Source organism: Saccoglossus kowalevskii, chromosome 1 (genome assembly GCF_978046115.1).
Source record: "Saccoglossus kowalevskii chromosome 1, keSacKowa6.1, whole genome shotgun sequence".
In the NCBI taxonomy this organism is placed as follows: Eukaryota; Metazoa; Hemichordata; class Enteropneusta; family Harrimaniidae; genus Saccoglossus; species Saccoglossus kowalevskii.
The window spans coordinates 15,689,972-15,704,572 of record NC_140641.1 but is presented as its reverse complement, the minus strand read 5'-3'; the positions used below and the strand labels follow the sequence as shown (position 1 = coordinate 15,704,572).

The following is a 14,601-nucleotide window of genomic DNA, read 5'->3' as shown; positions in this document are numbered from 1 at the left end:
CTTACTGCATGCTACAACTTCGCTTGTGATGTTGCTTGTTAGCCATGGATTACATGAATCTTGATTACCAGTCAAATGTTGCTCATTTGACGTTGGTAATCTTTATTTGGAACTGAGTAACTTTCTGGTACTTCGTACTATGATAAAACTCAGTCAACATACATCAAGTTCTCTCAATCGTAGTATTGCATGTGATGTACACCTAATATGCCAAAAATGTTGCTGAACGATTTGAACTGAATAAAAATAGCAGACGAAAATTTGTTTACAAAATAAAAATACTTCGGTTGCCAATGAAAACCGGTAAAAAACAAGCAATATGTTTTCGGCTGTTATCATGGAAGGGACATGAACGTGAAGCTAACGTCTGTTTATAACTAAAACCACAGGGAGCCCAGGAACTATAATCAACTGTAATACGCAGTCTCTATGAGCGGGGGGGGGGGGGGTTATCGGCTGGTATCTAGTGTAAGAAATAGTCTATTTCTTACACTAGATACCAGCCGATAACACCCCCCCCCCCGCTCATAAACACTGCGTACTACAGTTGATTATAGTTCCTGGGCTCCCTGTGCTAAAACCGGGCACCTTATACGAGGTTTGCAAAATAACATGGCAGTCATTAGAAGTCACTTTATTTTATTGTTAGGACGTATTCAGCCGTTAAATGTATAATTTCCAATCGTTTTGCGATAGTATTTTCTAGATTGGAAGCAGCATTTACATTTTATTCAAAGTTCAAAGCTGCGTTGGGATTCCGTTGACAGTGGTAACAATGTCGGCGCCGGTGATCTCTTACCAGTGCGCAACGTAGCCAAAATAAAAGGCATGATCATTTGGGCACTGCTATTACAAGACTTTGGCTGTTGCCATGGTAGCGGTGGGTCAGGATTGTTTTTCCAATTAGTGATGGTACGACCTGCCTGTCAAGTATGAACCGTGACAAAATCAGCCAAGCCAAAAAAAATCACAGAAGAGTTAAAAATCCATTCCTGCTGAACAGTTACTCTAACTTCGGGGTCAACTTTCTCATTAATGAAAAAAGATATCAAAAATTCAAATAGTAACTTTTTGCCCACACTCCAGCCGAGTACAATGAGCTATGTCTGAGGTGTTGTATCACAGGGAGTTGGACAAACTTGTGTATTTTAATAAATTATTGAATAATAAAATGTTATATAACTTTTCTTTTACCCCCCTCCCCTTCCTGGTATCTATTTCAAGTATTTTTGTCAGGTTCAAATCGTTCACCAGCATTTTTGGCATGTTAGATGTACATCACATAGAATACTAGGATTGGGAGAACTTAATGTTTGTTGACCACCTGGAATCTGAGTTTTATAAATCTTGAAGGGCTCTCGGAAGATCCACCCGCTGCCTGGACCCGCAGTAAAATCTCCGATTAATATGGAGCCGCAACCATCAACATCGATATACCATGAGGTTTCTGCTGGCGACGTTGCGGCGTTACTCAGTTCCAAATAAAGATTACCAACGCCAAATTAGCAAAATTTAACCGGTAACCAAGACTCAGTCTATCCACGACAAGCAAGCAACATCACAAACGAGGTTGTAGTGTGCAGCTCACGAGTCAGCGACGACCGATTTCAACGAAAGTCATTCCGTCAGTGGAGTACCGCAGTTGCACGGCATGTTTGCCAATGTACAGATCTGTGGAGGAACTTTTAACTTCAACATCAACCGTGTATCGTAGTCGCCCAGTTTAAGTTCTGGTTCTGTCGTGGTCCCAACTAAAGGGCGACAGTCGTCGTGTCGCGTCCTGTTCGATATGGGACTCACAGCGACGTATACAACGCGTGTAAAATACGCAAATAACATTGTTTATTTACATGAAATTCGAACACGCGCTGTGCTACGACCACCGCGCTTAAACATCCACGAGTTATTTATTCGGACAATGACTTAAATTAGACGTCTGATTATTTTATTTTCACACGTACAGCGACACGCGTTCTACACTGACAAGCGTTGCTAGGTCGCAGCACTGTCTTGGAGCATATTAATGGGCAATTGGGTTCCCCGATCTAAATTTCTATCCCGGTTTGTTGCACGTTCTTTTTTTAATATGAAATAATCAAATATGGGACATGTGTATAATAACAGAACCCCACACCCTCCCCGTGGCTTCGCTCGTGAAAGTACGGCAGCAGGATACACCGCATCACTCGTGCAAATAACTTCCATACGCAATGAAAGCCACGGGGAGGGTATCTGTCATAATACTTCATTATCACTGAAAACATTTTTCCCCTGAAATAAATTCCAGTGAATATGCCATTTCCCTCATACTATATTGAGACACAGCGCAGTGAAAATTAGATTCACATGTAATGCTTGAAAACATGTCAGCAAAAATAAATTAAGTGAAATGCTACGTGACTTCATAATAGTTGGAAATGAACACATTACACCCGACCCTACCACGCCATATACAATGTAAACTACACCCCAAAACATCCTTTCACCCACAGTTACTACCGTGTTTCACCAGTGTATTCTATTTGACGTCAGGAGAAATTGAAATAAACAAATTAATTATAATTTCAGCGTCTAGTTGACCACTGATTAAATAAACTACCTCGTCTTTATGTCAACTTGCAGTTATTCGTTGCCTACATCAGTGACTTCAAAATATATGTTTCAATCCCAGGAATTTCACTCGCTGTTAATTGCATGGGAGTGGCAGTCTTTAATGAATTTCTATTGTCATGTCAATTTCTTGCGATTACTCGAACATTAAGCTGTAACCACATACCGCCTAGGTGCTGTAATTAAATCCTGGTGTAAGCACCATATGAACTATGAACAATGCATGTGAAGCCAGCTGTGGGGTATATTCAATCCTATAGATTTCTCATTGTTTGGTAACTATTTGCTGCAAATGCAGCAAAAATCAATATAAAAAATATTACCCACACAGTATTCTACAGGTTACTTGTCTCCCTATAGTATTAGTATGGTGCGGGATGATTCGCCGGAAGTTTCGGAGCAAAATAATTAAATTAAATGCTTGCATCGCATCGCCAAACTGTTTCAATTCTATAATTTCTATTATTTTAAGCAAGTATAAGGTCCTGTACCGGGACTTAGACGTTCCAGCCCATAGACGTCCATGTATTGACACGAATAGATCGTCAGGGAGATGCTGAATTGTTCGAGTTACGGACATCGAGTTACGAACATCGAGTTATGAAAACATCGAGTTACACAAATGACCACGCCTATATTTTAGGAACCACGCCCACTTTTCCAAAACCACGCCCAAATTGTAACTCGATGTTCAATCACAGTCTATAGAGGGACTGTGGTTCAATTAAAAATTAATAGAACCTCGAGTTACGGGCAACATATGTTTTTGTTGAACGTCCACATTTAGTAACTCGAATTTTAATTATCAGTTAACCGAACTTAGAATTACAAGAAATATACAACGTTTAAAAAAACAAAATATCTATTTTTTTTGGCAATTTTCCATATTCAAGACCCTGGGTAAATAGTCGATGTAAACAGTATTATAATTCTTGGTGGCGATATAATGCTAACAAATTACTAAACCGAGTTGTACTGTGCAGTATTGTTTCAAATAATTTCCAGTAATAAACGAATACGCGTCTCAGCTGTTTTGCCAGGTCATACTTTATTTTACATAATATACAAATCATATCTTATAAGAATTAGGAAACCAATTTCGTAGCCCTTGTTGTAATGGCTCTTGCTTTATGCAATGCATACCCATTTACTAGTGAATCCTATGACGAACTGTCAAGCAAAGAAGATACTGTAGGACTGTAGTTATATTTGCAGACTTTCCGGAACAAGTTACTATTCTTGCATCTATATTTTGACCACGCTGTGAAATGCTGTTTTCTAGAAGTCCGTATAGTCATGAATTGTCAGAATCTATTTTCGCCGATACAAAATCTATGAAGAACAAGATGCTTTGATGAAGTTTTTTTAATGTATCTAATTCGGCGAAGATGGTAGTAAACTGAATGGCAAGCTAGTTTTATTGAACATGTGGGTAATGTCAATCGTAAACCCAATGTTGCGAGCAGATTTAACTCTGCAGAGTGATCTAGAAACAATTTGGCTTGGTCAATGGTATCAAAAGAATGGATTAATTTAGACCAACGACTTCAGTTCAAATCGAACCACGTGAAGGCCACATCAGTGATGTCACGACTGGGTAATCTGTAGTGAGATATTTATCGAGTTGAACTACCAGATGAATCTCCATTCAAATTACCGTAAAGGTGGTTCAATAATTGATGACTTTAATATTCTGGTTAAATTTGATTGTAATTAGGCCAGTTTCAAGGTATGCATATTATTTATAAGTACACTAATTAGTTCATGTGCACGATCAAGGCTGTCAAAAAAGCATTCCCGTGGCAGGGGCTCACTCGTCAACTGATACTGCATTCAAACTACCTCACAGATGTGTGCTTTTTGGGACAATATAGTGTAACCTTATTGTAATTTGGCTAGTTGCAAAGTGATTATAATATTACACTTTCATTAGCCCCAAAATAAGTACTATTGATTCCGTTCCATCCATGCATGCATGCGTACGTACGTGCGTGCGTGCGTGCGTGCGTGCGTGCGTGCGTGCGTGCGTGCGTGCGTGCGTGCGTGCGTGCGTGCGTGCGTGCGTGCGTACGTACGTTTGGGGTCGTTTCATATCTTGACTATCTGGTTGGTATAATGACAACTTGTATTAGTGACCATGTCAAGTGATTTTCAAGATCCCATTTTTTGACCGAATGAAGGTAATTTTAGTTCTGAGAAATGGTGAAAAATTTATATCAAACCTGGCTATGAAAGTTGGACATATTGCCTTATTGATGCCCATCATTTTGTTTAGTGTTTCGATTCAAAATGGCCAGTTGGCGACCATTTTGTTTTTCAGTATACTAGTAGCTGTATTCATTTCTGTAATAAGTTTTGGCCGATTTGTTTCTAAGTTGATATTTTTAGTTCACACACATTGATTATTTGATTATCATAACTGAATAGCGGCCATTTTAGTCCAAAGAAATATTAGGAAAATCGTATTTTGAACGTTTTATCAACCATTTTTCTGGGATTCCTGAGCAAATTGCTTTCAAACTTGGTATGAAAGTTGTATATATTGGGGTGGAAGCATTGCAAAGAAACATTTTTGCGAGCCCTTCAATAATATTTATTGTTTATATTACTACATACCATATTTAGTTACATATAAAACGTGCGTGTGTACATAGTATAAATCCAGTACCATCATTTTTTTTTTACATTTTCTACAAATTATCAAAAAAATATTCGGGACATGAATGTTCTTTGTAGTTTCTGGTAAAAATTTTCACCTAAATATTAGATGAATAACCTTACTACTACTACAGGTAATTATTTTCTTAATAAGAATGTTGAGACTCTTATTTTTTAGGTGTCTTGGTGTAGTATTGCATGAAGTCGATTCCATACTCTTTGCATTTACGCTGCTCCCATTCCTTGAACTTTTCATCTTGGGCCACTGTGAAATTTGACTTCCAGTCGCCCACAATTCCTGTAACGCAGAACATTTGGAAAATTGATTAATAACAATATCTAAAGTGCGATTGGTTCAGTGAAATAGCTCAAAGTGAACATGAAATAGTGAAGTAGGTTTCCTTCAGTGAAAAGATGTATTATATTATAAGTATTACATTATACAATAAATGCGCTGCGCTGCGCTGCAGTTTGGAAATGACTCGTACCTAAATATAATACAATACAGCGCAAATTTGAGTTTCACTATTATAAGGTTCTTGATAAAACAACCGGCGAATACCAGTATCATTTTTTACGTATACAAGTTGTGAATATTCTGACATTATTGTGAGGCACTGTTTCAACATGTATTGAGTCATATTTCAGCTTTGCTATCAAGTAGTCGGATGGCTTAAGATTCGAGCATTCTGACTGCTCGAAACTGACTGAGCACTGATGTATATATCAGCATTCCAATATGAATTCAGTGACGGCAATCCGCTCTTACTCGATATGCCGTTGATCATACATATTATATATACACTTGAACACATTACGTCAAACCGTTAACTGCGTTAACATTATCTGTATGTCAATATTCACTGACCGAAAACACGCTTACACAAACCACGTGTGTAATCGAGCTGCAGTGTTACTGTCCAACAAATATAATTTAATGTCTGATGTACTGATGTATTATTTCATTACCTTTGCGTTGCCAATGTCTATTTTCACGTAGGAACACGTCACGTTGTGTTACTGTTTTCATATATTCTTTCATGTTATTGAAATCAGTATGGTCTACGACTCTCTTCATCTCATCGGGGTTTAAGTCGTAACCAAGGAAATTAGCGACGGTCTCCGAAGCACCTTGGCGATCCTACAGTTAAATGAAAAGCAAGGCTCTCGTCAGTTTCGAAAAATGGAGAATGACAAATCAAAGGTTGATACGTCCACAGATTAAGGCATATTCAAATAACAAACAAAACATCTTGACAAGAGCAGGAAAGATGCGCTTAAACTTGTAAGTGACAAACGACAAAACAGTCAAAACAGCTGTCTATTTGGTCACTGTGCTTACGCCTGTCTACGTTATTTGACGACACGTATCTAATCAGTCGCTTGGGGCACTTCTTTTTATTATCCATACCTCTTTGATATCTTCGTACTTCAAATGCAGGAAGTTGTCCTTACCGCCCATCTTATTAATCCAGTCTGCCAAGTGTTCGAACCAACATCCCCAGATAACTAAGTGGTAACAACAAAACACGTCAATGAAATAGCGGCATGCTTTGTTAGGTAATTTTGGCCAACCGCCTAGTTGATGTTGGTTTTGTTTTTGTGCTAACATTTCCATTGTAAAGGTTTTATTTTGCACTAAAACAGCTACACGCCTTCAAACAAAATAATTAGGAGAGCAAAATAGTTTACTCTGATGACAATGCATTTGGATTTGAGTTAGAAGTAGTTCGAAAATGAAATATGTGACACCTATCACATAGACGATAAATTTTATAATGTTTGCTGTCAAGTCAGGTAATTTGGACTAAAACTCAAATAACTAACACAAATGCAGATCCGACTTTGTCGATCTAACTATTTTAAGTATGTTACATATTTGTGTATTGTGCATGGTATTTAATAGGAATAATGACATCTTTCGTCACCTTTCTGTGATTATCAATTTCAATAAATTCAAATCCGGGTTAATCCCGAAATGTTATTTTTGACCGAATAATGGCGTGCAATTTAATTTACCATTACACTAGAGATAAAACGACGCTTCAAATTTCAAATGAAAATGAATCTATGCTATGTCCTGTTTAGGTAAAAAAAAATATACTTTGGTCGCGTTATAACAGTTGTAATATAATGCTTACCCTGGCCTTCTACAAAACGATCAACTAAATAGTCCCAATCACACGGCTCCAAGAACTTTACAGTCGCATGCCATGCATGCAGAGATATGCAACAATCTCTGGGGTTTCGTGTTACAAGGATAATCTGAATTAAAACAGTGTATAACGTATATATTTAAGATGTGATACAAATAACTTCACATATTGGGGCTTCCCTATAAAAATGTTATAACAGAGATGCGAAGATTTCGTTACTTGAGCACTTGTTTGATCACAAGCAATGATACGTGTCATGAGAATTAAAAAAAAAAACAAGTTTAGATACCCTAGGTTTTTTAGTGAACACCTGCGGTGGCATCAAATCAACTGGCAGATGAGTCTGGATTTGTCGAGGCGACTTCCACGTGGACACCTTTTTATACGTAGCAATTTCGATGCCTGGTGCCGGGCCCAATTCGATCAGATTAAGTTTATCCTCCATCCTTTTCCCTTTGATTTCGTCGATGTTTCCCCTGTGCATAATAGCATCCACGATCTCAAGAATGAAGGTTGTACCTACAATATAACCGTTATATATAGAAGTACGTGTTGATTTGTTAGAGGATTAGCTGACGCCATACAAAACACCCTACTTTCTACGTGGAAACTCTGATCAAAAGCGGTGGACCCCGCCCGGTCCCTTCCTGTGTTTCTGTCACACTCCACCGCCACCCCCACCGCCACCCCCACCCCAAAGACCGATCACGTACTAGACTGAATTATATTTATTGTGTCCAACTTATCAATTGTTATGTCTTTAACCTAAAAACCGCATGATTTAATCGTTGACCCGTACTTTTTACATTCACCTATCACCGCCCTCACGCAACTAGATTGTTATGCAAGATACATACAGATTAGGTAAATCATGATTTGCCGATTGTCACCTGATATCTGACGCATAATAAAGAGAAATATGTCACAGCAAATAATTTTCTATCAATTTCCTCAATAGTTAACCCTGCACTAAATTAATGGCTAGAGTATCTCAGGATAATAACATGAGATATGATAATGAGACGAGAACTCGCGATAATAACAAAGAATCTTGTTACTTGTAGCCACGTAAGAAGTGAGTCACTCGTAAAATTGCACAACTTTAACATAGAAATACATCGTCTCAGTCACCCTCCTAACAGACTGGTAAGGTATTGTGCCCCTCTGATGACCTTAATGGTCGCATGCTTTACTCGCTGACGTCGACGGACTGACCCGTACTTTTTTCATTCACTTTTCACTCTGCGCAGTACTCATTTGCCGATTGTTACGTAATATTAAGAGAACGATGTAATAAGCAAATCATTTTTCATTAATTCCACACTTGGTAAATTCCCTAAATTTGCCGTTTAGAGTAAGAGTAACATTTTCAGAAATTGCGGTACAAACGTTTTCGCGTTTATACCTTGTGAAACGCTGCCGCCAAGGCACTGGAATGTTTGACTCTGTGGATTTACAGAATATTGAACTTTGTGTGCTTCACCCGGTACATTGCTTCGGGTGTGCCATCCAGGGTCCGTTTATACACTCCAACACTCTTTTGTATACAGTTAGAGACATATTGTCCCAGGATATAGTCATATAAACTCTGCAATCTCTGCAATCTGCAAACTTATATAGGAATGCGATACTTTTAGCTAAATTAAAATACAATCTTTCCGGAAATGGAATTCAAATCGATTTAATTAAATTAAACTGTATTGTTACAATGTAATTCAAATTCAACTTTATATAAATCTAAACCCAAAACCTAATGCAATATACGTATTTATTCAAATTAACTTCAGTATCATTATATGTGCCTATTATTTCTAATCTTTTTTAAGCACCGTGATTATTGCAAAATTGCTTAAATTATGAGAGGTTCGCAAATTAAAAGTCGTGGCTTACATTTGGCTCCACTCATTACACATGCTCACATATGCTCACATATGCTTACCTGCTTTTGGGTAAGTTACAATGTATACGTCGTCGTCCCTAACTTCGAAGTCTTTCAGTGCGTGTATACTATCGTTGTGCATAGCGGTTACCATTAGTCTATCCTTCCTTCCATCGTAGTAGTAAGTCTTTTCAAATGGAGGGGTTAACTCGGTTGTTTCTGGCATGGTTGTACGAGTTGAATCAGGCTTTACGCTGGGATGTTGCAAGTGACTACGTGTTGCGAGCAGACTGCAAAGTAGTGATAGTTCATCGCGTTTATATAGTCCAGTTGGATACACTGAACCCTGTACAGATAAAGTGGGTTACTCAATCCCACATGCAAATCAGCATTATCAATAGAATACTGACTGTGGTGTTAGACCATAAGTGCCTTTTCTGAATATTGATTGCAGTGTGCACTCAGTAGAGAGCCCTCTTGTAGAACGTCTGAGGTTACTTTGTTTTTACTATATGATTATGATAACAATATGCTTGGTCACATGGCAAAAGTTACTTTATTGGTATCACCAACAAGTACATAACCACATGCTCTATATTTGGTTGTTGACTGTGCTATATGTGAATGTAGACAGAACGAATCAATCATCGTGGTTAAAATTTAGCATACTAATTTTGGCACGAGGCTTCATATTATTGTTCAATTTCAACAGTGTTTGATTGCAGCCATGTTTTAATTAAAAGCTACAGATGTGTATAACATATTACCGGAAAAAGATGCAAGTTATTTGCTTGTTTCGATGCAAGATGTCAACTAACCCTGTGACCCTGGGCGAAATGTTGGATGCATCGCCATCTTGAAAGGCTATAAGCCTCTCTCCGATGTCCTCTCAATGATAATTTTATGTATCATCAGTGTGCGTTTTGCATCACAATTTTCTATTCGACCGATTTCAATGAAGTTGCGACAACACACATTTATGATATCACATCGCATTTTAAGTGACACTAGCCTTGTGTTTTGTCACTTTGCCTATACAATTGTGTTTAATAATATATTATTTTGTTCATACGAATCTGCATAACATTAGGAATGCTTCTAGCATTATTGCTGTTTTTTACAAACCTTCCAGCCATGCCCCCTATGATATCAAAAAGTCGATCCCCAATAATGATCCCTTGCTTGTGTATCAAATTCAGATTTGTGAAGCGAGTCATGTTTGTACCCGTGAATTAAAAGTGCTGTTAACATTTTACCATTATTTGTATTCCATGTCAAAATAATCATGAACACTAACATCATTATATTATCTAATGTAAACCAACATTTCTGCTAAGTTTTCTGCTAAATTGACTTCAATATAAATTGATAAGTTTAAAAGTGCTGCCTATTAAATGACTTAACATTTTTGTAGACACATTTTCAGCAATATCTCCAAAACTATTAGTACCAACACGTTGGATTAAACCGTGATTGTACAATAATTTTAAATATACACAAATTTATAATGTTTTGTGAAAATTGTCTTGAGTTATCCAGAGCATGACTACGGTAGACAGGCAGGGTAACCTCAATGTCTCGCATTCCACCTCATTACAGGCAATACATAATATTTATCAAGATGGGGAGTGGTGCCAATACACATAACCGCAAAGGAAATTGAGGTCGTATCACCGTGTACCTGAGCTAATTTACAAAGTTTGTAGAACTTCACCAAAGTTCATTCAGAAGAGTGATACATACCAAATGACTGTACCACAATGCCTACTCCGTGTCTATGCCAATATATCGTAATTTTTTAAGGCCGGTGAATTTTAAGTTGACAAAAAGCAGCATTTGTTCACGAATTTTCGTTTTTTCCACTGATTTCTGAGAATTAATAATCACATTCTAATCAAATTTGGTAAATAGGTGCATTGAGACAATACAATGCAATGCACCTGTCAAGTTTGGAGTTGAAATTTCATTGAAACTTGGTACATATATTCATATTATGAATATATCTTCAGACGTGATTGGTTTAATGTTGAAAATGATGCATCTATTTTTTGTATTAGCAAATTTCTAATATCTCAAACAAATCACATTTAAATTGAACAGACGACAGCTTGACAAAGGGACTTAGTTGGGTAAACGTAAGTAAACAGCAAAGAATGTTAAAAATCTAGTTGGTTGATGAATGCTCATGTCATACTATATATTTTATTAGCATATTCTTGTTTGTTGTTTGGGGGTAATGTTGACTGGTACACCTGTCTAAAGTACTACTTTAGTAGTAATTACAGTACACGTGAGAAAAGTACGGTCTCTTTGAAGCGTACTCAGACATTCGTTGGTAAAGGTAAACTTAAAAAAACAACTACTAATGTTAAAAACACCAATCTACAGATAGAGTTGAATGTAAAACATAGGAATGTATTTCCACTGATTCATCTTTTCGGCGAACAGAGATAATAAAGTAGAAATAAATTATATATATTTATATTATTCTTTAATTTAATAGCAAATGTTAGTTTGATGTCGGGGGAGGGGGTCACCGAAACACATATTCGAGTACTATGAACTACTCTATAAAAACTTGAAAAAGTACGGGTCAGGGACTAGACTGCCGTTAAACGTGTGTCACTTGATGATTTGGGTGTTTTGGTGAGGGTCATAAAAGGTCACCATGACAAACTAATAACATGGAATCGATATTTTTTATTCAATTTGTGTTTTGCACATAGTACAGTATAGTATTATTGTCACGGGTGGGGTTTTCCTCTTAAGCGTGTTTTGGTTTAAGCGCCATTGGTGAGCATGCAAAGTTAACATACTAGTTGAACAGTAATAGTTTGATAACCAGTCCGGGATTTAACAGCCCACGGTGAAGGACGTACGTGACACCACAACTATAGTGTCAAAGCGCCTGTGTGGTGCCGTTTGTATTTGTATTATTACGATTAAATAAATCATTTGTGCTATTGTTGAATGTATACCAAATACGTAAATTACACCACTATTTATTATTATTATTAACGATTTTGATTTCGAATCATGGTATATTGATTATTGGTGTGAAAGTTTAATATTTATGAATAATCACATTAGATGTTCATTATAATATAATATAACATCAAATCAGATATAATATGACGTATGAATGAAAACGCCAACGTCACCCAATAAAGCGCCATAGATATCGCACCACTGAAGGATTCTGGTTATACGTTCTAAACACATTTACGTGAAAACTACACGCCCTTCATGAACATTAGTTTGTAATGTATTAAAACAGAAATACAAGAATTGCCCAGGGAACATCACAGTATGAAATATTAAACGTTAGACACTCGCTAAAGCCTGGGATTTAGCCATTCCGAGTATACTCAAGGAAGGCCCTGTAAATCCATATGTAACTACTTAGTCGGAGCAGAATTCGGTGTTATCACGGATTAGCTGTATTCGTGACATCAGTACTAAAGCAACACGCACGTGCAGACTGGTCGTAGGTAAAGACTGACACGAGTTACAATCTATCACTGAATAATGACCTACATCATACGAGAACAACGTTCGTGATGCAGGTGATGATAGTTATTCTACTTGTTAAACCGATAGGGTGCAAGGTTGGGTCGACCAATCATTTATAATTATATTTACACTGGAGATGACACATTTATATATCAGCTATATTGGGATATTAATTTACTCACTATCAGCCATCTTGTTCTTGAATCCTTGATCTGCCAATTGCATATAAGCAATAATTCATAGTTTGGAGGATATAACAAGCATTAATTTTGAATCAAAAGTGTTATGTCTTTGGTAATCGACACTGGTGGCCATATAAACATTTAAATTGTGTAGTACATTTATACATATGGCTTAGAAAAGAAATAGACTTATTCGATTTTGAGGTGAACTGTTCAAATTATGTATGAAATCGTTTTTTTTTTAAATATAGCTAGAAATAAAATGAATAATCACATTAAATCAGGATTTTTTAATTATAATTATTTGCAATCTGTTTAAAATAATATTTTTTATGATGACAATTATATTTATTTAATCGATTCAAATATGTAGTGATTAAAGACACTAGGCTTGCATACTATATACTCTAGTTCCCATAACATGTAATATTTAAGTGACGTATTTGATAAGGAACACAAAGCATTTAGTGATAACTATTAAGGTAGATATGCAGGTTCGTGGGCATTTGGGAGTGATTTTTTTTTGCGTTTTATTATCCAAACTGTCTTGACTATAGATTTTGTAGAATTGTGAATAGTGGAACATACTCAAAAAAACGATTTTAAAATATAAATAACAGGTGCAAAATTTAGCAAGGCTGTACATAAATAATAAAAAAAAAACATTGTGAAAAAAAGAAACGACGGGATCTCCATATTATCCACTATATTTAACTTTTAACAAAATGGTAATACATTTAAATTTGGAACTGTTACAGCCATTTTAATTATGAGCATTAGCAAACTTCTTACTAAGTGAAGTGTTATGCAAATTAGCAATTATCTCAGCTTCCTTTTAGTGCACATTTCAGAACTTTAAAAAAATAGCTCCTAGACGCTTTGACCTTTTGAAATTTTCACAAATGATTGACAATGTTTTTATTAGTCCGAAAACGGGGACTTATAATTCGGTTTCCGTCTCTGCGTCCGTGCGTCCGTGCGTCTGTGCGTCCGTCCGGAGTCATATCTCAGAATCTCTTGGACCGATTCCGTTCATTCTTTGCATGTGCTTGGTATGTGGGACATATGCACATGCAGTGGTTTAGCGATTCGATTCAAAATGGCCGACTGGCAGCCATTTTGTTTTTTGAAAATGTTTTATTTTGGACATGCTTTGTCCGTTTTCATTCAAACTTGGTACATAGAGTATACATGTTAGGATACATGTCCATGGCGATTTATTTCACAATTGGATCAAAGATGGCCGACTGGCAGCCATCTTGTTTTTTTTTAAATGTCGTATTTTGGACATGTTTGAAAATGTTTTATTTTGGACATGCTTTGTCAGTTTTTACTCAAATTTAGTACATAGATCATGCATGTTAGGATACATGTCCCCGACCGTCCGTGAGTTCCTAAGTCTGTCTGTCCGTCCTTGTGTCCGTCCATCCGTCAGTCCGTGTGTCAGTCTGTCCAGAGTCATATTTCAGAATCCTGTGGAGCGATTCCGTTCATTCTTTGCATGTGCCTAGTACCTTATGTGGGACATATGCACATGCAGTGGTTTAGCGATTCAATTCAAAATGGCCGACTGGCAGCCATCTTGTTTTTTGAAAATGTTTTA

The 14,601-nt window shown here is 36.9% G+C and overlaps 1 protein-coding gene across 1 annotated transcript; it reads right to left on the bottom strand.

Moving 5' to 3' along the window:
- Positions 1-5,179: 5,179 nt before the first annotated feature.
- LOC102806497 (sulfotransferase 1C2-like) lies at positions 5,180-9,630 on the bottom strand. The gene is made up of 6 exons (XM_006821596.2): positions 9,364-9,630; positions 7,714-7,943; positions 7,410-7,533; positions 6,680-6,777; positions 6,238-6,409; positions 5,180-5,566 (listed from the first exon to the last, which is right to left on the bottom strand). The coding sequence occupies exons 1-6, from the start codon at positions 9,527-9,529 to the stop codon at positions 5,436-5,438; spliced, it is 921 nt and encodes a 306-aa protein (XP_006821659.1). The 5' UTR covers positions 9,530-9,630; the 3' UTR covers positions 5,180-5,435.
- Between the last annotated feature and the right edge of the window lie 4,971 nt (positions 9,631-14,601).